Source organism: Podarcis tiliguerta, assembly GCF_965153285.1.
Source record: "Podarcis tiliguerta genome assembly, chromosome: 8".
Taxonomy (NCBI): Eukaryota; Metazoa; Chordata; class Lepidosauria; order Squamata; family Lacertidae; genus Podarcis; species Podarcis tiliguerta.
Genome location: NC_139541.1, coordinates 6,406,962 through 6,430,688, shown reverse-complemented (window position 1 = coordinate 6,430,688; position 23,727 = coordinate 6,406,962). Strand labels below are relative to the sequence as shown.

Below are 23,727 nucleotides of genomic sequence, written 5' to 3'. Positions count from 1 at the left end.
CTGTTGAAATCCTCACTCGGCCCTGAAGCTCACTGGGGTGACCTTGGGACAGTCGTTGACTCTTAGCCTAGCCTACCTCACAGGGTTGTTGTTGAAGATAACATGGGTGAACTGTGCCACCTTTTTGAGCTCCTTGCAAGAAAAGGTAAAGGGACCCCTGACTGTTAGGTCCAGTTGTGGCCGACTCTGGGGTTGCAGCGCTCATCTCGCTTTATTGGCTGAGGGAGCCGGTGTACAGCTTCTGGGTCATGTGGCCAGCATGACTAAGCCGCTCCTGGCGAACCAGAGCGGCGCACGGAAATGCTGTCTACCTTCCCGCCAGAGTGGTACCTATTTATCTACTTGCACTTTGACGTGCTTTCGAACTGCTAGGTTGGCAGGAGCAGGGACCGAGCAACGGGAGCTCACCCCGTCGCGGGGATTCGAACTGCTGACTTTCTGATCGGCGAGTCCTAGGCTCAGTGGTTTAACCCACAGCGCCACATAAATGCAATAGATAGCCAGCTCCCCTCCGCCTGTCCCAAAAGAGGCAGTGAAAGGAGGGCAGTGGTGGCCCCCACCCTCTGCTGCTAGCAAGGGCAGGGTGGGGCTACAGCCAGGGCAGAGAGCACCCCTCTGAGGAATGGGCGACTTTGGCACGATGAGCCACTGGGGTGGAGCATGGGTGCCGCTGCAGTAGAGTGTGCAAGGCACCCACCCAAAAACCGAGGGAGAAGGGCAGGCATGTCTTCTGCCCGCTAGAGAAAACACACAACAGGTCACTAGCTTTTAGATAATTCCCCCCCCCCAATATAGACTTATTTCAATTTGCGTGTTGCTGTGAACTACCTTTAAAAAGGTAAAGGTACCCCTGCCCGTACGGGCCAGTCTTGACAGACTCTAGGGTTGTGCGCTCATCTCACTCTAGAGGCCGGGAGCCAGCGCTGTCCGCAGACACTTCCAGGTCACGTGGCCAGCGTGACAAGCTGCATCTGGCGAGCCAGCGCAGCACACGGAAACACCGTTTACCTTCCTGCCAATAAGCGGTCCCTATTTATCTACTTGCACCTGGGGGTGCTTTCGAACTGCTAGGTTGGCAGGCGCTGGGACTGAGCGACAGGAGCGCACCCCGCCGCGGGGATTCGAACCGCCGACCTTTCAATCGGCAAGTCCTAGGCGCTGAGGCTTTTACCCACAGCACCACCCGGGTCCCTGTGAACTACCTTTAGAGGGCTGCATAACCTGGAAAGGTGGGACACAAATACCTACTTAAACAAAGAGGAGCAAAGGACCCAGGCCAACCTGAAGAAGCGCCTCCGTCCCCATCATTCTGCCAGGACACTGAGGGCCTTCTGGTGGTTGCCTCCCTGCGATAAGTGATGCTACAGGGGACCAGACAGAGGGCCTTCTCAGTGGTGGCGCCCGCCCAGTGGAACGCCCTCCCATCAGATGTCAAGGAAATAAACAACTGCAGTGGTACCTCGGGTTAAGAACTTAATTCGTTCCAGAGGTCCGTTCTTAACAGGAAACTGTTCTTAACCTGAAGCACCACTTTAGCTAATGGGGCCTCCTGCTGTTGCCGCACCATTTCTGTTCTCATCCTGAAGCAAAGTTCTTAACCCGAGGTACTATTTCTGGGTTAGCGGAGACTGTAACCTGAAGCGTCTGTAACCTGAAGTGTATGTAACCCGAGGTACCACTGTATCTGACTTTTAGAAGACATCTGAAGGCAGCCCTGTTTAGGGAAGTTTTTAATGTTTGATTCTACTTTTAATATTCTGTTGGGAGTCGCCCAGCCAGATAGGTATCAATAAATTATTATTATTATTATTATTATTATTATTATTATTATTATTATTATTATCCTCCCCCCACTGCCTGAGGGTTACACTTCATGCAACTAGATTTGAGTCCAGGAAAGAAGCTGCTTAGCATGCAAAAGAGCAGCTTAGGGGCCTCTCTGAACGCTGTACCACTGTTTCCCTGTCCCGTAGAAGCTGCACAGCGCTTCCTGGGACGACGCCGACGATGAGCACGACTGAGCCAGACCCCAACGGAGGATGCGGAAGGAAAATCTTGAGTGGAACGAAGGCCTTAAGCTGCTAAGGGAGGGGTGGGGGGAGGAGAGGTCCGCCCCAGACCCTTCCCTGTGACGCTCCCGATTCCAAAGAGAGGCAAAGGGCCCCCACGGCTGCTTTCCAGAGTGGGAGCTTTCTGGGGAGCAGCCCCAGCTGAGCCCCTTATGGCTGCTGGCTTCAACCACCTCCCCAAAGGGCTTTTGAGACCCCCTTCCTACTCCCAAGCACCGCTGCGGTTGTGGGGCCAAGGATTTAAGGGAGAAATCCAGTGTGACCCTCTGCTGCTGTGCTGGAGGCAAGCCCCTTCCCTCAAGGCTCCAACCACTAGGCCGCCCTGCTCTTCCAAAGACTCAAGAAGTCCTGGGAAGAAACCAGGAGAGATGCTTACAGCAAAGGAGAGGCTCTCTGGTGGGGAAAACCCAAGCCCCTCTTCTGCCTGGGCACTGAGGGAGGTCAATGCAGTTGCCACAAATGTAGGGGGCTGTGGCTCTGTGCTTTGACAGGAACAGCTGTGGCCTCGTCGCTGAGCACTGGAAACCCAGACGAGGCCCTCAGCTGTCCCTTGAGCACAAGGACCTCCTAAAGGAAGAGAATGTCCGAGGGAGAAGAGGGGCATTTGGGGCCACTGAGGATGGCTTGCAATGGAGCGGATTCTAGTGTCTTGCAGAGAAGCCAGAAGGAGCCCTAGAAAGGAGTTTAGAAACTACCCCACGCCAGGTCCAAGGAGAGCCCCACGCCAGGTCCAAGGAGAGCCCTTTGCCACAATATCCCTCTCTTGCGAGAAACGCGGAAGAGCTCACAATCCACTCGCAGCGCCCAGAAAATCCACACAAATGCCACCGCCAAGGGGCTTCCTGTTCACGGGCACCGGGCAGCCAAGACTTGGACTTCGTTGGGGTCTAGGGTGAGACCTGGCGGTGCCAAGCCCAGGACGCCAGGCCCCCATCCCACTCTGAAAAACCCATTCCACAACCAGACCCTTCTCTGCTTGTGCCCACAAAATGGCAGGCAGAGGCTCCCCCCCCCAAATTCCTCTTGCTTAGAGACAAATCCAGCTGGGAGAGATGAGGGACCCCCCCCCCAAATTCTTGGCGCTTCCTAAAGCCACCCGTGTTGTCAAAAAGGTTGTTTTCTTTTTTTTAATCATTTCAAGAATAAAGATGCATATATATATATTATGAAAAGGGTCCCATGCCATGACCCCCACATTTCCAGTCCGCCGATGCAGCTCTAACAGAAAAGGGGCCTGCGCAGGGGTGAGGCTGGGGAGGTTGGCGCTGAGGTCCGTGGCAGAAAGCCCTCCACCTCCACCGTCTCTGGCAAAGCGTCGTTCTTGCGGAAGATGAAGCGACAGCCGTCCTCCGCGTCCATGATTTCGTCCAGGCAGGACACGACGGGGTCGTGGTCCCTCAGCATCTGTGGGTAGCGAGCAGACGCCCGCTCGATCCGCAGGGACCGCCGCACGGGGGTCAAGAGCTTCAGGCTTGGCCTCGCACTCGGCTCCTTGGCTCTGGGAAGGGACAGAGGGCATGGAATCATAGAGCCCCCTCAGAACCAGAAGGCCGCCAGTTGCCCTGACCTGCTCCGCCATCTTGTCCCTCCTTTCCTGGTTGCCTCACCTCAGAAAGGATAAGGTAGAGTTGAAAAGGACAGAGCTAAGCCCCACCCCTTACCTGGGGAGCGATGCCACTTGAAGCTTGATCGCCGAAAGAGGCTGGCAAGCCGGTCCTTGCCCGCTGCTCTGCGCCTGCTCCTTGCCTGGAAGTCGGAGTTCAGCCGGGGTTCCTGTTGGGGGAGAAGAGAGTGAGAGAAGCCATTGAAGGACAGGCAGTGGCTGAAGAGGAAGAGCCCTGAGCTGGGCCTGCCTTTGCCCAGAGCAGCCTGGAGGGGCCTTGCTGGCAAGGGCAAGAAGGGCAAACCCGTTCTGGTTTTGCAGAAACTGCTCAATTTCCCCATGCAGAAGACCGTCGTGCTTCCAGGGGCAGGCAGTCGCCCAGAGGGCCCATTGCCATTGCCTGGAAACGATGCCTTATGAGGAACGGCTAAGGGAGCTGGGCATGTTTAGCCTGGAGAAGAGGAGGTTAAGGGGGGATATGATAGCCATGTTCAAATATATAAAAGGATGTCACCTAGAGGAGGGAGAAAGGTTGTTTTCTGCGGCTCCAGAGAAGCGGACCCGGAGCAATGGATCCAAACTACAAGAAAGAAGATTCCACCTAAACATTAGGAAGAACTTCCTGACAGTAAGAGTTGTTCGACAGTGGAATTTGCTGCCAAGGAGTGTGGTGGAGTCTCCTTCTTTGGAGGTCTTTAAGCAGAGGCTTGACAACCATATGTCAGGAGTGCTCTGATGGTGTTTCCTGCTTGGCAGGGGGTTGGACTCGATGGCCCTTGTGGTCTCTTCCAACTCTATGATTCTATGCCACAGTTGGCAACCGACAGCAAGCGGGTCATCTTTCTTTCAAGCTGGCTCCAGAGGGTCCTGCCCATAGCTGTCAAGCGTCCCGTATTTGGCAGGAAACTCCCTTATCCCAGCGCTGTGTCCCGCTGCTGTCCCTTATTGATGATGTCCCTTAAATTTCCTGGGTTTCAAAGGAAGCAGCTCCTCTTCCTCCCTCCCTGCCGGCCAGGGAGGAGGGAGGCTCCAACTGTGTTGCTTGGCTTCGTTGCTCACCCAATAAGGAGTCGAAGAATGACTGGGAGGTGGAGCTTGCATGCCTTGTGCCGATCAAATCGGCCGCATTGCCTGGGGACTCGCCTTTGCTCAGCGCTTCCCAGCGGAGAGGTGACGGTGGTTTTCCTTGCTGCATCCCCTTTGCCGGGTTGCTGCGCTGTGGGAACCACCGCCTGAGGCTTCGTTTGGCTGCTGGCTGGGCTTTCTGCCTTTGGCTCGGAGGGGCTCAGAGGTTGAACATACCTGTGCTTGGAAAATCCCTTATTTTGGCTGCTGATCCCTTATTTTCGAGGCTGCTGGCCCCTTATTTTCAAATCTGTAAGTTGACAGCTATGGTCCTGCCCTGCTCCTGCCTCCTGCCTACCCAGCCATGCTGCCAGGGAGGCAAGCCCAGCGCTCTCAGGCCCAACAAGATTCAAACGGCACTGAGATTCTCCAGCGTTACTCCTCCCTGCCTGCCCCCTCCGTCCAGGTCCAAAGCTCTCTCCCTGCAGGGCTGCATTAGGACACGCAGAGCGAGCTATGGTGCATTAAGACACAAGAGAACCAAAATATAAACTGAACATAGACTTAGAAATGCAGAAATCGCAATTGGGTAAAAAGAAAAAAGAAACACGCACACAGCTTTCTCAATGAGCAATGCTTGAAAAACTCTGAAGAACAGGGAGCCGCCTCTGCTGAAGGAAAGCAGGGCATGAATCAGTCCATGGCCACTGTGGGGATCGAGGACGGGGTCAAGAGATCCACTGTGTTGTATTTGGAGGTGCATGGTTCCTTGCAGATACTAGGCCCAACCTGGGACACACTCCTTCAGGGAATGGTCCTGAGCTCTAAGGAAGCTTTGGCAAGAAGCAAAGGAACATCGCTCCCTCGCAGGAAGGTTTTGACACAAGGGCGCCAGAAAATGGAAGCTTTGACTGGGATCCACGAAGGCCCAAGAATGCTTAGCCCAATCCCATCTGGAAAAACCAGGAGCATTGCCTGCAGAACTGAGAGAGGGACGCAGGGCTCGCTTTGGGCATTGCCTGCAAAAGGCCGCCTGCGTATATTCCCAGATGCAGAGATACAACATTAACGTTTAGTTAGGAAACTGAAAAATCATTTTGTTTACAATTCCTTCGCTAGGCACTGGCCGTAAAGCAACAGTAAGGTACAGTCGTACCTCTTGTTACGTTCGGTTCAGGTTATGCTCTTTCAGGATACATCCCGCGGCAACCCGGAAGTAACGGAACGGGGTACTTCCGGGTTTCGCTGCTCGCGCATGCGCAGATGCTCAAAATGACGTCATGCGCATGCGCAGAAGTGGCGAATCGCGACCCGCGCAGACACAGGTTGCGTTCTGCTCAGGTTGCGAATGGGGCTCCAGAACGGATCCTGTTCACAACCAGAGGTACCACTGTATTCTACACGGGGGAAGAGAAGCTGCCCTCTCTCCACTCTTTCGTGTGTGTGTGGGCGGGGGGAAGAGTTTGGCTGGCAGACCCGAAGCCCAGACCAGCCAGCGATGATGGCTCTCCTCTGGCCTCCACAGCTGGAGGCAGCAGTGCTTCTGAATCTCAGCAGCTGGAAACCACAGGAGGGGAGAGGGTTGTTGGGTTTGAATCCTGCTTGCGGGTTCCCAAAGGCATCTGGCTGGCCCCTGTGAGAACAGGATGCTGGGACCAGATGGGCCCTTGGCCTGATCCACTGCTTACCCCAGGCTTGACTGGAACGCTTCAGAGTGTCAACAAGGGCATCTCTCAACTCTCGTAGAGGCTGGAATGAGAGCAAAAGGAAGTCCATCACTGAGTGACCAGAGCAGGCTGTTGCATTCCAAAAGCAAGGAAGGATTGGACTCTGATTAATAAAATACACACCAGGCTTGACCAGCAAGACTCTGGGAGGAAGTGTTAATAATAATCTGTCCACCCCCTGGCCCAGGTTGTTTTATAAACCAAAGAACCCTTTACACAATGTTCGTAAGAACCAATCAGATTTCCTTGAGCATTTCAAAAAACCCCACGTGGGGACAAAGTTAAAGTTAAAACTACAAAGAGCTAATTTGAGCATGCATACACGAAAGCACCTCCGGGTGCAAGTAGATAAATAGGGACCGCTTACCAGCGGGAAGGTAAACGGCGTTTCCGTGTGCGGCTCTGGCTTGCCAGAGCAGCTTCGTCACGCTGACCACGTGACCTGGAAGTGTCTCCGGACAGCGCTGGCCCCCGGCCCCTTGAGTGAGATGGGCGCACAACCCTAGAGTCAAGACTGGCCCGTACGGGCAGGGGTACCTTTACCTTTACATTTTGGGGTAAGTAAAACAGGACTAAAGGAGGAATGCATTCAGCAACCCCGGAGGTCATAAACAAGCAAGTAAAGATTAGGCATCTTTATCACTTCCATGTGAAACTCTGTTTCCTGGCCCTAAGATCTACCTAAAGGTAAAGGTAAAGGGACCCCTGACCATTAGGTCCAGCTGTGACCGACTTTGGGGTTGCGGCGCTCATCTCGCTTTACTGGCCGAGGGAGACGGCGTACAGCTTCCGGATCATGTGGCTAGCATGACTAAGCCGCTTCTGGCAAACCAGAGCAGCACACAGAAACGCCATTTACCTTCCCGCCGGAGCGCTACCTATTTATCTACTTGCACTTTGACGTCCTTTCAAACTGCTAGGTGGGCAGGAGCTGGGACCGAGCAACGGGAGCTCACCCCGTCGTGGGGATTCGAACTGCTGACCTTCTGATCGGCAAGCCCTAGGCTCTGTGGTTTAACCCACAGTGCCACCTGCGTCTATCTAAAGATTAACAAAAGCTACATCAAAGTAACCTACTATCTTTATGGCTCAGGATGCCTGGTGAAGCAACCAGTCTGTGTTTTAGAATGCTTTACGTGCCTGTCATGCATAGAAAATGGACAGTAACAGAAGATGGGCAGAGATGCAGAGGCTTATGGGATTTGATCAGAAACTACTGTCAATGGCTCAAACCCTCTCAACGCAATGCTTCCATTGCTAACACAATGGCTTGCTTCATTTTTCATAATTCCTCAGAGCAATCCCACCTGACCCCCACATCAGGCCTCAGAGCGCTGCCTGCAGGATTTCTCAGAATCATAGAGTTGCAAGGGCCCCCAAGGAGTCATCTAGTCTAACCCCCTGCAATGCAGGAATCCCAGGTGAACGGTCCTCCACCTCTGCTAAAAATACCATATTTTTTGCTCTATAAGACGCACCTAGTTTTTGGAGGAGGAAAAAAAGAATTCTGAATCTCAGAAGCCAGAACAGCAAGAGGGATTGCTGCGCAGTGAAAGCAGCAATCCCTCTTGCTGTTCTGGCTTCTGGGATAGCTGCGCAGCCTGCATTCGCTCCATAAGACACACACACACATTTCCCCTTACTTTTTAGGAGGGAAAAGGTGAGCCTTATAGAGCAAAAAATACGGTATATCCAATGAAGGCAAGTCCAACACCTTTCGAGGGAGCAGGTTTCATGCACCAACATCGTTTTGCTACAGCTGTTTGTGGGGCAGGGGGAGAGACGCACATTGTGGGGGCCCAGATCTGGCGGCCCCAGCAAGGGAGATTCCACAGGACTGGCTGCTTAACAGCTCCACCCCAGGACGGATGGTCCTTTATAGCAGAGGTGGGGTGACCACAGCCAATTGCAACCCCCTCCCCTGCCTGTGGGCACACGCTTCTTCCAGCAGCCCCCAGAGAATCATAGACTTGTAGGGACTCCCAGGGGTCATCTAGGAAAGTCCAGCCCCCATGATCTGAACAAGAGCCCATAGCAAGAAATGGCTCCTTACTGGGGGTGCACCCCACGTTCTGGGGGCACCTCTTGTGCAAATACCAGTCAAGCAGATGCTTTGAGCATTCTCAATCCAGGTGGGATGGGCAAAGGGACCCCGCTTTGGGGTTCAAGAAGCTCAAGCCCAGACGCTTAGGGAGGCAGGAGGCTGGCGTAGGGCTCCGCCTTTGCCTGGGAGCCCTGCACCTTCCCACACCTCTTGGCATGTCCTTGCAAGGGGAAAAGCTCCTTTGGGCCTCCGTGGGTCTGATTTTGAACCCTGGCCTCCCAGGTCCTGGCCTGCCACTCTAACCACTGTACTACACTGCCTCTCTGCCGCAGACACAGCGGACGAGAGGCCAAGAGCGAGGGGATTCCACCCACCACAGCTCCAGCGCAAGCAGCAGCACGGTACAGCCCGGCTGCATCCAACGGGCCTTGGCGGGCCAGCAGCTTCGCCTTGCAGGCCCAGAACCGGGCAAACTTCTCAGCCTCTGGGATGCGGGAGAGCATGGCCAAGAGCTCTTCCGAAGGAACCCCCTGGAGGGAAACAGAAAGGTGTCAGAAGGAGGCCGGCAGATGAGAGACATTTTGGGCTCGCTTTGTAGGCAGACTGTTTCCACTGGGCAGCGCTAGCCCAACAGTAAGGGTGTGTTTGTGCAAAATCGGTTTTTGTTTTCCTTTTGCCCCGGTGCTCAAGGATAGAACCAGCAGATGGCAAAGTCGCTGGCACTGAAGACAGAAAACTGGGTGGGCATTCCTGTACCTCCGGACATTACAGAGCCGGGCATGGAAAAGGAGGTGTAAAAAAAAAAATCAGTCCCTCTTGACCCCGGAGACGTATATTTTAGGACCCTCCGTATTTCTGTAATTTTGAGTTCTTTTAAATTGTTTTTTGTTTTGTTTTTGGTGTAATTTTGTGTTTTAATTGTTACCCGCCCCTTGAACCTTAGGTCACCCAACCTCCCTTTAAAAACCTCCAATGAAGGAGTCACCTAAACATTAGGAAGAACTTCCTGACAGTAAGAGCTGTTTGACAGTGGAATTTGCTGCCAAGGAGTGTGGTGGAGTCTCCTTCTTTGGAGGTCTTTAAGCAGAGGCTTGACAACCATATGGCAGGAGTGCTCTGATGGTGTTTCCTGCTTGGCAGGGGGTTGGACTCGATGGCCCTTGTGGTCTCTTCCAACTCTATGATTCTATTATTCTATGATTCTACCTACTTTCCAAGGTAGTCTGTTCCACTGTCAAACAGCTCTAATAATAATAAATGCACATGGGTCCTGCATTCTGACTTCCCCATAGAAAATGGGCTTGAACTCGCTGCCCGTCAGGCCTGACATTCCCCGCTTTGGTCTGCAAAGGGTCAGGGAGTTCCACAGGCTCAGTTCAGGAACCCCCCCCCCCCCATCTAAATGATTTAGGGAACTTTCCCTCTGATGTTGGACAACGGGCACTTCTGAAAACGTCTCTGTTTCAACTGACTCTTGGACTGCCCAGTTTGTTTCTTGAAAGTTACAACGCAGTGGGCCAAGGGCAGCAAACAATAAAAACCTGACTGACTTCCTCATTTCATTCATATCCTGCTCAATTGTGGAAAAACTCTGCTCCCGGCAGGGTGGGAGAAAGGATAGTTTCAAAGCAAAGAAAAACAATATTGAGGCTGCCTTGGTGTCCCATGACAGGTTTTTCTCCCTGCTGTTATCATTCCTTGTGGGTTTTAATGAGTGTGTGTTTTATTTTGTAAACGGTTCTGCTTTTAAGCCACACAGTGAATACTTATTGATGGGTGGTGCTTATCAGTCTAATCAACCAGGCCTGCACTTTCTGCCCCATCGAAGGATGAAGCTTCCGGGCAACTTTCCAGACTAGACGGAAGACCCAAAGCTCACCTCGTCTGCCAGCTTCATGCAGTCTGCCAAGGTGCTGGCGATTTGCTGTGCCACCTTTTGCTGCTCCATCTCTTCCTCCATGCAGTCCCAGAAGGAGCGGTCCAGGGCCTCCTTCTCCTTGGGCGGGGGCCGCCTTTTAACGGGGAAGGTCATCGGGGGCCGCTTGTATTGTTTTCCTCTGGATGCCAACCACTCCTCTAGCTGCTTCCTAAGGGAGAGCAAGGAGAGGACAGACAACGTGAGAACCGACAGCCGCCACTTTCATTTCACTTTTAATTTGTCTACCACCTTTCTGTATTGCTCCAAACGAGGCGGTTTGCAAGCTGAAGGAGCAACAAGACAGACAGCAAAGGTCACACGCCTAATCACAATCTGACCCAATACAAAAATGTCGTAACAACATATCTAATGAAGACATATTCAATAAGGCATTAAAACTGAACAGTACAGTGGTACCTCGTGTTAAGTACAGTGGTGCCTCGCAAGACGAAATTAATTCGTTCCGTGAGTTTTTTCGTTGAGCAAGTTTTTTTGTCTTGCGAAGCACCACTGCATTTAAACACTAACAACTGCGGGGAGGAGCAGGGAGAAGCAGGACAGCTGCCACAGCCGGTACCTCGGACTCACCCACGCGTTGTGGCCACCGTGCGACGCGGCTGCTGGAGGGAGGCGGGGCTCAGGAGCACGACTCCGGCTGCAACGCTGGCTGCTGGCGGCAACGGCTCTCTCAGAGGAGCGCGCGAGGGCGGTGGGTAGCGGCGCGAGGCAGCCAGAAGGTGGGAGCCAGAGGAGTTGTCAGCCGGAAGGTGGGAGGGAGCCGGAGGAGCGGGGAAGCGAGTGTGCGTGCATGCAGTGACAGTCGCCATGACAGGAGAGGCAGGGCCGTTTCGTCTAGCGAAGCAAGCCCTTAGGAAAATCCATCTTGCGAAGCACCTCAGAAAACGAAAAACCCTTTCGTCTAGCGAGTTTTTTGTCTTCCGAGGCATTCGTCTTGCGGGATACCACTGTACTTAATTCATTCTGGAGGTCCGTTCATAACCTGAAACTGTTCTTAACCGGAAGCACCACTTTAGCTAATGGGGACTCCCGTTGCCGCCGCGCGATTTCTGTTCTCATCCTGAAGCAAAGTTCTTAACCTGAAGCACTATTTCTGGGTTAGCGGAGTCTGTAACCTGAAGCGTATGTAACCTGAAGCGTATGTAACCCGAGGTACCACTGTAAACAGTAAAATTAAATGCCAGCAGATAATAATTAAATAGTTCACACTTAACAATAAAGAATTGCAAAAGTATAATCAATAAAAACGGCAGCAGTTTACAATGCGTAAAATACCGCAAAACATACCAAACCACGTAAAAGGATCAAATTGAGAAACGAGGACATACAACTTATGGACTTTTTTATTTAAAAAATTATCCCTTCTCTCTTCCCAGCTGCTTCTGCTGGTTCTCAAAGTCATGGTCTGGGAAAGACTCCTAGAGCTGAAGGGTAAGGCAGGTGGGAAAAGGCCTCTCCTCCTCCATGAATTTGTCTAATCCTCTTTCAAAGCCATTTGAGTTGGTGGCTCTCACTGCCACTCTTGAGGCATCTCCCAGGCTACAGTGAGAAGCCTGGTCTTGATCAGAACCTCTGTGGCTTTGAGGGCAATAGGATGGCCAAGGACAGAATCATAGAATCATAGAGTTGGAAGAGACCCCAAGGGCCATCGAGTCCAACCCGCTGCCAAGCAGGAAACACCATCAGAGCACTCCTGACATATGGTTGTCAAGCCTCTGCTTAAAGACCTCCAAAGAAGGAGACTCCACCACACTCCTTGGCAGCAAATTCCACTGTCGAACAGCTCTTACTGTCAGGAAGTTCTTCCTAATGTTTAGGTGGAATATTCTTTCTTGTAGTTTGAATCCATTGCTCCGTGTCCGCTTCTCCGGAGCAGCAGAAAACAACCTTTCTCCCTCCTCTATGTGACATCCTTTTATATATTTGAACATAGGGTGGCCAAGGACAGGGGTCAGGAAACTTTTTCAGCAGGGGGCCAGTCTACTGTCCCTCAGACCTTGTGGGGGGCCGGACTATATTTTGAAGGGGGGGAAAAATGAACGAATTCCTATGCCCCACAAACAACCCAGAGATGCATTTTCAATAAAAGCACACATTCTACTCATGTAAAAACATGCTGATTCCTGCACTGTCCACAGGCCGGATTTAGAAGGCGATTGGGCCGGATCCGGCCCCTGGGCCTTAGTTTGCCTACCCATAGTCAAGGAGGTCCAATTAATAGTTAGAGGCCAGAGCAAAATTGGGGTCATCTATGACCCCTTGTGGGATGCGAGTGGCACTGTGGGTTAAACCACTGAGCCTAGTACTTGCCGATCAGAAGGTCGGCGGTTCAAATCCCCGCAACGGGGTGAGCTCCCGTTGCTCGGTCCCTGCTCCTGCCCACCTAGCAGTTCGAAAGCACACCAAAGTGCAAGTAGATAAATAGGTACTGCTCTGGCGGGAAGGTAAACGGTGTTTCTGTGCGCTGCTCTGCTTCACCAGAAGCGGCTTAGTCATGCTGGCCACATGACCCGGAAGCTGTACGCTGGCTCCCTCAGCCAACAAAGCGAGATGAGCGCAGCAACCCCAGAGTCGGTCACGACTGGACCTAATGGTCAGGGGTCCTTATGACCCCTTGCAGGCCTATCACTTTTCTTCTTCCTTATCCCTCCTTTGTTTGGAGCTGCTTTCTGCATGCCTTCAGTATTCATAGAATTGCAGAGCTGGAGGGGACACGAAGGGCCATCAAGCCTGACCCACTGCAATGCAGGAATCACAGCTCATGGTTCCCAAGATACATCTCTTGCCCTTCAGCTAGAGGGTGGCTCCTCATGCACACAAAGTAACACATGGACATGATGTCCCCGGTCAAGTGTGGAAGGTCTATTTGCAAGCAGATTCACCCACAAGGAGGCACTTCAATGTGCCTTTTCCGCACTGTAATCTTGAATCTCCTATTAGTCCATCAGCAGAACCTGGTGGAGATATTGAGCACCTCAGCTGAATAAAGATCTAGGGGATCCTCTGCACATTACAACACACAGGTGCATGAAGGATTGAGGAAGCAGTTTGGCCATGCGCTGGCCCACCCTTAAGGGACACGCCTAGACCCCATTCCCCACACAGGAAAGACGGACAGATGGAACAAGACGGTGGCATCAGTCCTGTCCTGTGGAACTCTCTGCCACTAGAGATTCAGCAGGCAACCTCTGTGCCAAACTTTAAATGCCTGCCTGTGCAGACAATTAAGGATACATCATCCCACAATGGTTAATCGATGTATGTCCTAAACTTCTTTATACAGTTGCACCTTGGTCTGTTCGACCTTCAAAACGTTCGAAAACCAAATCACATCTTCTGATTGGCTGCAGGAAATTCCTGCAGCCAATCAGAGGCCGCGGAAGCCCCGTCAGATGTTCGGGTTCTGAAATAACGTTTGCAAACCGGAACAATCACTTCCGGGTTCGCGGCATTCGGGAACAAAAACATCCAAGTTCCAGGGCCTTTGGGTACGACTATATAGTTTTATGGCATAGTTTTATGCATTTATTGCTGTAAGCTGTTCTGATGTATTTTTATAAATGAATACCGTATTTTTCGCCCTATATGGCGCACTGGCCCATAGGACGCAACTCCTTTTTTGGGGGGGAAATGAATAAAACAAATTTATTCCCCCCCCCCAGCCCACAGAACAGGCTGCTGCCCACAAGCCTTGCGAGCCTGCAGGAACTCCCAAGGCTCACAAGGCTTGCGGACACCTACCCAAACCACGGGGGACGCTTCGTGCTGCAGGCTGCCGCCCCAAGCCTTGCGTGCCTGGCAGGACCTCCCCCCGGGCACGCAAGGCTTGTGGACATCTGCCCGAAGCACGGGGTGTCCTCCGGAGGGCGCCCCGTGCTTCCGCCTGCAAGCCTTGTGAGCCCGTGGGAACTCCCGCCATGCTCAGAAGGCTTGCGGATAGCTGCCTGAAGCCTGGAGAACGAGAGGGGTTGGAAAGCCTGCATTCGCCCCATAGGACGCACACACATTTCTCCTTCATTTTTGGAGGGGGAAAATTGCGTCCTATAGGGTGAAAAATACGGTAATTGAAGTGGGTGCAAGAGCCACACGGGCACCTACTTCTCGATCTGTTGTGAACAAGAGCCTAAACATTCCAGGCGCAAACCCTGACCCCCACCCCGCAAAGCCCAGACCCCCCACAATGCACCCTTGCTAGTCACTGCTCAGGGCAGCCTCAGCCCTGATGGGATGAGCGAATGCAACCTGCTCTGGGTTCAACTTGCCTCCGATCCAGATTGCCTGGGGTCTTGGGCTCTTGACCTGTCTCCCTCGCCGGCTGCTTTTCTCTGGGTGCGCCTCTCCCGGGTCTTCCAGACCCCTGCTCTGAGGCTCTGTGCCTGGATTTTGGCTCGGGAGTCCTGGGCGCTTGCTTGAACTTCTTGCTGCCCGGGTCCCTCCCTGCTGGGCTTCTGTTCTGCTTGGTGCCACCAGGTGCTGCTGAACGGCATCTCTCCGGAGTGGCCTTCCGTTTCCTCTGCAAGTGACCGGGCAGCGTTCTCTCCTGCAGAGCACCAGCCCTGGACCGACCCCTCTGAAGAATGCCCAGGGATGAGGATGACGCTGTTCCTTCCCTCCCAGCCAGAGACCCTCCAGGAACAGGCGGCCCAGCGGCCCGTGGAATCACCGCAGGCTGCTTTATCAATCTGGGATTTTGGCCCTGGACTCCTGGCCTAGAATCAGCCGAGGGCCGTCCACGGGGTGGTGAAGTCCGCACCACTGAGATGCTGTGGACTTGCCTCTGAGGACCCCCTAAGGGTGCTCTGGGCTTAACCTGTGCCGCAGCAGCCCTGTGGTTTTTCGAAAGGGTGCTGTTCCCCACAGCTTGCTTGCCATTCTTCACGGGCGGTTTTGAGCCAGCTTGGGATTTGGCTTGGAGGCTGAAGCGAGACGTCTCTCTCTTCTGAGGCTGCCCAACATGCTTCAGCCCGGAGTTCTCTTTATCCCGCTCTAAATTGCTCGAGTCTGAAAGGACTTTTGACGTCCCGGATGCTGTGGCCAATTCCTGCTTTCCAAGCTCTCTTGTCCTGCTGATCAGCTTCTCAGGGTGTTTTCTAGCAGGGGGCTTTGAGGGGAGAGGAGGTACGGGCCCCCGCTTCCTTGGAAGTTGTGTGGGTGCATTGTTTGGCTCCCCGTGCACGAGAGCCCTGGAAGGCTTATCTGGAAGGACTTTGCTAGCAGGTCCCGACCCCTTTGCCTCCCTGGTCGATGCACTTTTGGCTGTGCTTGGGACAACGTTTTTCCGGGATCCGACAGTCTGGAAATGGAGAAAATAATACGGTGAAATTATTTGAGAGACTATTTAAATCAACTTTTCACCAAATAGAGCTTTCGGGGCATTTTACATAAAACAGAATTAGAAAAATAGTACAGGCCTTTGAACAAACAAAAATATTCAATTGCCTTTAGTGCCATGGTTCCCATCCTGTGGAACTCTCTGCCACTAGATTCAGCTTCTGTGCCAACTTCTAAGCACCTGCTGAAAAGCATTCTATTCCGTCAGACCTATGCAGGCAACTAAGAACGAATTCTTCCACAATGGTTAACTGATGTCCAATTTTAACTTTCTTATGCTTTTATTGTTTTTATTGCTGCAAAGCACACACACACACACACACACACACACACAGAGTATACAGTGGTACTTCGGTTCTCAAAAGTCTCCGTTGTCGAACGTTTCGGAACCCGAACACCGAAAACCCAGAAGTAAACGCTTCCGTTTTTGAATGCACCTCGGAAGTCGAACGGCTTCTGCTCTGTGTTTTTTTCAGTTTTCTTAAGTGCATTTGCAGCCATCCCTTTGCATCTCAGTTTTCAAACGTTTCGGAAGTCAAATGGTCTTCCCGAATGGATTATGTTCGAGAACCAAGGTTCTACTGTATATATTTATGATTTAGCAGTATACATCTATTTTTATAGATAAATAAAAGTAATAATAGCATGGAGACCTTGGACAATTTCATCCGATGCTCCGCAGAGCCAGAGCAAACAAGTGCCTCTTAATCTGGTCCTGTGAACCCAGCAAAGCAGGCAGCCTCTCCTGCCACTATTCAGATCTCAACTTAGCTTGAAAGGTGCCATATCGGTTCAGCTATTTTGAAGGAGTTTTAAAATTATATATATATATAATATATATATATATATATATATATATATATATATATGCAGGTTTTGGTGTCCTCGGGTGTCTTCCCGTGTAAAAGTTGGGGTGTCTAGGCGACGTTTCGACGAGGTCTCACTCGTCATCTTCAGGCTGGTGCTTTCGGCCGAAAGCACCAGCCTGAAGATGACGAGTGAGACCTCGTCGAAACGTCGCCTAGACACCCCAACTTTTACACGGGAAGACACCCGAGGACACCAAAACCTGCATTCCTGTACCCGTGAAAATCTACGAAAGCATATATATATATATATATATATATATATAGAGCCCTATAGACAGATTTGCTTTAACAGAACATTGTGACAGACTCAAGGGATAACTTAATGCCCACGCAATCATCACATGAGGACAATTTTAGTGAGGAATCTTAGAGAAATACTTTTAAGTTGAGTAAGTCAATGTATAGAAAGACAGGAGCATTTGGGAAAAGAGTTTTTAGACAGCAGAGAAAAGGGTGGGGGGAAGGGAGGATGAGAAATATTGCACTTTCACATAAAAACAACAGTGAATCTGACATGTTACTTGTTTGAATTTGGGGGAACTAAGAGCATGTGCAGAGTACAAATACAAGATGGGTGACACCTGGCTTGAGAGCAGTACATGTGAAAAGGATCTAGGAGTCTTGGTTGACCACAAACTTGACATGAGCCAACAGTGTGACGCGGCAGCTAAAAAAGCCAATGCAATTCTGGGCTGCATCAATAGGAGTATAGCATCTAGATCAAGGGAAGTAATAGTGCCACTGTATTCTGCTCTGGTCAGACCTCACCTGGAGTACTGTGTCCAGTTCTGGGCACCACAGTTCAAGAAGGACACTGACAAACTGGAATGTTTCCAGAGGAGGGCAACCAAAATGGTCAAAGGCCTGGAAACGATGCCTTATGAGGAACGGCTAAGGGAGCTGGGCATGTTTAGCCTGGAGAAGAGGAGGTTAAGGGGTGATATGATAGCCATGTTCAAATATATAAAAGGATGTCACATAGAGGAGGGAGAAAGGTTGTTTTCTGCTGCTCCAGAGAAGCGGACACGGAGCAATGGATCCAAACTACAAGAAAGAAGATTCCACCTAAACTTTAGGAAGAACTTCCTGACAGTAAGAGCTGTTTGACGGTGGAATTTGCTGCCAAGGAGTGTGGTGGAGTCTCCTTCTTTGGAGGTCTTTAAGCAGAGGCTTGACAACCATATGTCAGGAGTGCTCTGATGGTGGTTCCTGCTTGGCAGGGGGTTGGACTCGATGGCCCTTGTGGTCTCTTCCAACTCTATGATTCTATGATTCTAGTGCCTTGCAGAAAACATGGTGCATGAGATCTTTGGGGGAGGTTTTTTCCCACCCCACCACCCTCACAGGCATGCTTCAGGATGTGGGAGAGGGCCATTGGATCTCCCTCCCTAATGACCCTAGACTGCCTCCCTCCTTGCTTTCCTTCTGCCAGCAGGTGAAAACTGTTTTACAGTGTTACCTCGGGTTAAGTACTTAATTCATTCCGGAGGTCCGTTCTTAACCTGAAACTGTTCTTAACCTGAAGCACCACTTTAGCTAATGGGGCCTTCCGCTGCCGCCGCGCCACAGGAGCACGATTTCTGTTCTCATCCTGAAGCAAAGTTCTTAACCTGAGGTAATATTTCTGGGTTAGCAGAGTCTGTAGCCTGAAGCATCTGTAACCTGAAGCGTCTGTAACCCGAGGTACCACTGTATTCTGGCAGGTCTGCAGGAACTGACTGTTTTTTAAAAAGGAAAGAGCTTTAAATAGGGTTATGCTGTTTTTATTATCTGTATTTTAATAGAATTAAAATAATATAAATAACAGATGTAGTTGAATTTACCTACTTTTAAACTTAAAAAAAAATGTTTTTAGCATCCTATATTTTGTCTGTGTTGTTTCAATTTGTGCAAGCCACCTTGAGTCCCATTCTGGGAAAACGGTGTGATATAAATGAATATAGTGATAATTCAGTAACGGTCACCAAATTTGTACGGCTCCAGAGGAGAGAAAGAATGAGGATGACACTCTATATTTGTCAGAACCGGAGACCAGAGGATGCCTCCCTTCTGAGTGGCCTTGGGCTCCACTGCCAAGAGAGCTTGCCAGCTCACACAAGCTGTTGTGAGGAAAAGAGAGATTATCCTGGTAAAAGGGACTGGATCTAAATCCCAAGCAAGGGTGGCCCCCAGAAAGATCCAGAGTCTCAGACACTCTGCATGCCATTGGTCAGAATATGTTGGGTTGAAATAAACGACAGACGAGTGACAAGTGTCACACGGGAGGCATCTCTCGAGCATGTCTCAGAGAGTCCCTTTTATTGAATATTACAGCATTGCCACGTATGTGCTTGTTGCTGATTGGTTAACACAAAGACAAAGCAAGGGTTGCATATAGGCATTAATCATCAATAGATTAAAGGTTGGGAAAGGAACACAGAGTTGGACAGGTATGAAAACCTCCTTATTAAACTATTTACTATTGATTGATATACTCCTTTATTAAACTAATGATTGATATAGCAAAACTTAAAAGGGCATAACCATTGCATTCCTAGATGTGGTCAACTATGCATTAAAAGCAGGAACAGGTCACGGTACGATGTTTCATGAACTCAATATGAACTGAACATTCTAGGCAGAAACAAAACTTCCCATCAAGAATAAACATTTATTATTTATTTATTGCATTTATATTCCAATTTTTCCTCCAAGGAGCTCAAAGTGGGGTACATGGTTCTCCTTCAATTAACCTGAGAGGCAGTGACCGCCCTGGGTCACCCAGGGAGCTTGATGGCCAACTGATTTGAACCCCGGTCTCCTGGATCCCAGTCCAGCAATCTAACCGCTACACCACTCTGGCTCTCTAGATCACAATACAGAGGCTCACGGGATCTTGTCTACTTACAGGTTGTGCTTTGGAGGGAGCTGGATTCTTCTGCCTGCTGTTGTCCTTCAAGTAGGGCCTGTGCGGCATAAGGAAAAGCTTGAAAATAATTTACTTTCTTTAAAAATTTCCCCCCGTTTTACAATTTAAAGGACTCATTTTTGCATCCTTAACATATCAATGACTTCCCTTCTTTTCTTTCCATGGTTCATTTTACATATAATAAATCCCTGCATATTTTACAAAAACTATGCCGGTCAGTATTCCGTTATTACATCCATCAAAACTTATTTACACTGTTGAATTTATCTTAATGCTGTCTGTGTTTTCAAGTGTACACAATTTCCCCCTATATATTCAATAAACATTTCCCAATCTTCTTTAAATGCATGTTCTTCTTATTGTCTTATTCTATATGTTAAGTCTGCAAGCTGTGCATATTCTGTCAACTTAAGTTTCCATTCTTCTTGGGTTGGGACCTCACTCGTTTTCCATTTTGGGGCTAACAAAACACAGGCCGCCATAAATATTTATTACATAAATAACCTTTTCTGAAACCTGGGAATTTCAGTCTGAATTCTCCCCAACAGAAAGGACTTTGGTTTTTTGGGGAAAGTAAACAATTTTCCAATTCATCATGGATCATTTCCCAATACTCTTTTACCCTTTTACACCACATACGGACGAACCTTCCCTCTATCTTCCCTCTACAGTGGTACCTCAGGTTAAGTACTTAATGCGTTCCGGAGGTCCGTTCTTAACCTGAAACTGTTCTTAACCTGAAGCACCACTTTAGCTAATGGGGGCTTCCGCCACAGGAGCCCGATTTCTGTTCTTATCCTGAAGCAAAGTTCTTAACCTGAAGCACTATTTCTGAGTTAGCAGAGTCTGTAACCTGAAGCGTATTTAACACGAAGCGTATGTAACCCGAGGTTCCACTGTACTTTCAAGGGATAAAAAATGTGACCAAGATTGCAATTCATGCACACTTGGGATAGCTCAGTTGTCTAAAGTGTGGCGATAATGCCAAGGTTACAGGTTCGATCCTCATGTGAGACAGTTGTAAACCCCTGCATTGCGGGGTGTGTGTGTGGGGGGGGCAAGATGACCCACAGATTCCCTTCCATCTCTATGATCCTATGGATCTGCAGTCACACCAAATCCCATACAATTTACACCTGAAGAATCTTGCACAGGATCAGGCTGCAGAAGTGCGCATTTATTTCTCAGCCTAACCTACCTCACAGGATAAAAATGGGGAGGAAGAAAACTTATATAAAGGTAAAGGGACCCCTGACGATTAGGTCCAGTCGCGGATGACTCTGGGGTTGCGGCGGTCATCTTGCTTTACTGGCCGAGGGAGCCGGCATACTGCTTCTGGGTCATGTGGCCAGCATGACTGAGCTGCTTCTGGCGAACCAGAGCAGCGCACGGAAACGCCGTTTACCTTCCCGCCAGAATGGTACCTATTTATCTACTTGCACTTTGAGGTGCTTTTGAACTGCTAGGTGGGCAGCAGCTGGGACTGAGCAACAGGAGCTTATTCCGTCGTGAGGATTCGAACCGCCAACCTTCTGATCGGCAAGCCCTAGGCTCTGTGGCTTAGACCACAGCGCCACCTGCGTCCCAAAAACTTATGTATACCACCTTGAACTCCTTGGAGAGAAAGGTAGGATATAAATGCCACAAATGAATGAGGGTTGTGAGCCCAGGATGAAGCACACCCCTCTTCTCATGCCAGCAGGCCTTCACTATCCTCAAAGGGTCCTGGTCTGTTTCTGGGGTCAACCCCAGGGACTGATTTGGGTGTGGCTGGTGCACAGTGCCCAAAGGACAGAGTGGCATTGAAAGGCTGTTTGGTTGCAAGGGAGAAGAATGAGAATCTTTGACAGAAGCCTGCACCCCACTTGCATGTTTCCAGCTGGCCCATTGAGGCAGGCAGGGGTTAAACAGTGCCACCTTGGCGCCTGCATTCTGAGGTTCTCTTATTGCACTAGGTTTACAGGAGGGCCTGATCCAGGGAGCAACTCTTTGCGTTAAACTGTGCCACCTTGGCGCCTGCATTCTGAGTTTTCCTCTTCCCTCCATGTCCCTTTCCCCTTGCATGCCATGCGATGATGATGATTGATTGTAAGGTAGAAGAGGGACTTTCTTGTTTCGATGCTATGTAAGCAACTCCAAAACGGACGCGGGTGGCGCTGTGGGTCAAACCACAGAGCCTAGGACTTGCTGATCAGAAGGTCAGCGGTTCAAATCCCCGCGACGGGTTGAGATCCCGTTGGTAAGTCCCTGCTCCTGCCAACCTAGCAGTTCGAAAGCATGTCAAAGTGCAAGTAGATAAATAGGTACTGCTCCGGCGGGAAGGTAAACGGCGCTTCCGTGAGCTGCTCTGGTTCGCCAGAAGCGGCTTAGTCATGCTGGCCACATGTACCAAGTACGTTTCCGAACACAATTCAAAGTGTTGGTGTTGACCTTTAAAGCCCTAAACGGCCTCGGTCCAGTATATCTGAAGGAGCGTCTCCACCCCCATCGTTCTGCCTGGACACTGAGGTCCAGCTCCGAGGGCCTTCTGGCGGTTCCCTCACTGCGAGAGGCCAAGTTACAGGGAACCAGGCAGAGGGCCTTCTTGGTAGTGGCGCCCGCCCTGTGGAACGCCCTTCCACCAGATGTCAAAGCGATAAACAACTACCTGACATTCAGAAGACATCTGGAGGCAGCCCTGTTCAGGGAAGTTTTTAATATGTGACATTTTAGTGTATTTTTCATCTTTGTTGGAAGCTGCCCAGAGTGGGGAAACCCAGCCAGATGGGCGGGGTACAAATAATAAATTATTATTATTATATGACCCGGAAGCTGTACGCCGGCTCCCTCGGCCAATAAAGCGAGATGAGCGCCCAACCGCAGAGTCAGTCACGACTGGACCTAATGGTCAGGGATACCTTTACCTTTAAGCAACTCCGAAAAGCAAAGCAAAAGCAAAGACTCACTTGGTGCTGGCAGGTCTCAGCCTTCCTTTGGCAGCTAAATATTCTTGCAGCTTCTGCCGCCGCTCCTCCACTGCTGCTGCTGCAGGAGAGAGAGAGAGAGAGAGAGAGAGACAGGAAAAGCACTCAGAGGGTAGCAGTCAAACGGGCGCCCCTCATTCCCTGGAGACGCCCCACCCCAGCCCCTCTGGAAAGTCAGCAGAGAAGTCCCCCCAAACGGCCGCTTCCAGAGCTTCCTTTCCTTCTGGACCCCCTTCCCCGTTCGCACTCTGCACATGCTCCGGGGACCCCTGCACCCTCACCGATCTCCTCCCTTCTTCCTCCTCCGCGCCGCAGCCCCGGCCCTGCAGAGCTCCGAGGCGCCTCCATGACAGCCAGCGGCAGCGGCATCGCCCTCGAGCGGCCGCTTCCCTTCCCGTTCAAAGGGACCAATGGGCTGCGAGGGGCGGGGAGGAGCCTATTTAATTGGCCGGGGAGAGCGGAGTGGGCGGAGTCGGCGATGTTCTTTCAGAAAGGGAAAGGCGACTCCCCCGGCCGCGCCCCTCGCCCCTTAGCCACGCCCAGGGCCAACTCCCCTTGCCACGCCCCCTTCTCAGCTTGCCTGCCGAAGTTTTCCCACGTGCAAAAAGCCCCGCCTCGGTGGGGTATCCAGCCCCTCCCCGCCCCCCCCCCCCGCAAATCCTGTGCTCAAACATTAGCGCCAAGACTGCAAGGGGTTTTGTCCTGGGTGGAGGGTGAAGGCAGCCCCATGGGATCACGGGATTCCTGCATTGCAGAGGGTTAGACTAGATCACCTCCTGGCAAATAGAAGGGGAAGAAATGGAGGCAGTGAGAGATTTTACTTTCTTGGGCTCCATGAACACTGCAGATAGTGACAGCAGCCACAAAATTAAAAGACGCCTGCTTCTTGGGAGAAAAGCAATGACAAACCTAGACAGCATCCTAAAAAGCAGAGACATCACCTTGCAAACAAAGGTCAGTATAGTTAAAGCCAATGTTTTCCCAGTCGTGATGTACGAGGACGAGATGGTTGGACAGTGTTCTCGAAGCTACCAGCATGAGTTTGACCAAACTGCGGGAGGCAGTGGAAGACAGGAGTGCCTGGCATGCTCTGGTTCATGGGGCCACGAAGAGTCAGACACGACTAAACGACTAAACAACAACAGACTGGATGACCCTGGGTGGTCGCTTCCCAGTCTATGATTCAGTGACGGGTGTCCCTGCCCACCTATC

At 51.0% G+C, this 23,727-nt stretch overlaps 2 protein-coding genes across 2 annotated transcripts in view; one reads left to right on the top strand and one right to left on the bottom strand.

The window, feature by feature from the left end:
• LOC310683721 (cytosolic purine 5'-nucleotidase-like) overlaps positions 1 to 3,231 on the top strand; it is a 49,198-nt gene extending 45,967 nt beyond the window's left edge. Inside the window, exon 19 of the mRNA XM_083454044.1 lies at positions 1,974 to 3,231. Within this exon, the coding sequence (XP_083310170.1) occupies positions 1,974 to 2,021 (48 nt within the window). The 3' untranslated portion in view covers positions 2,022 to 3,231. The remainder of the gene's footprint in view (positions 1 to 1,973) is intronic.
• CKAP2L (cytoskeleton associated protein 2 like) lies at positions 2,040 to 23,137 on the bottom strand. Its single transcript, XM_083453949.1, has 9 exons — positions 22,797 to 23,137; positions 22,498 to 22,576; positions 19,532 to 19,589; positions 14,703 to 15,737; positions 10,388 to 10,591; positions 8,883 to 9,038; positions 6,426 to 6,486; positions 3,731 to 3,842; positions 2,040 to 3,567 (listed from the first exon to the last, which is right to left on the bottom strand). The coding sequence occupies exons 1-9, from the start codon at positions 22,882 to 22,884 to the stop codon at positions 3,288 to 3,290; spliced, it is 2,073 nt and encodes a 690-aa protein (XP_083310075.1). The 5' UTR covers positions 22,885 to 23,137; the 3' UTR covers positions 2,040 to 3,287.
• Between the last annotated feature and the right edge of the window lie 590 nt (positions 23,138 to 23,727).

Coding starts and splice junctions, on each gene's coding strand:
- CKAP2L (XM_083453949.1), bottom strand. CDS start 22,884: ATGCCGCTGCCGCTGGCTGTCATGGAGGCGCCTCGGAGCTCTGCAGGG. Junction 22,577..22,796: donor AGGAAGAAGGGAGGAGATCG/GTGAGGGTGCAG, acceptor TCTCTCCTGCAG/CAGCAGCAGTGGAGGAGCGG. Junction 10,592..14,702: donor GCAATCTGGATCGGAGGCAA/GTTGAACCCAGA, acceptor TCCCTTAGGAAG/CAGCTAGAGGAGTGGTTGGC.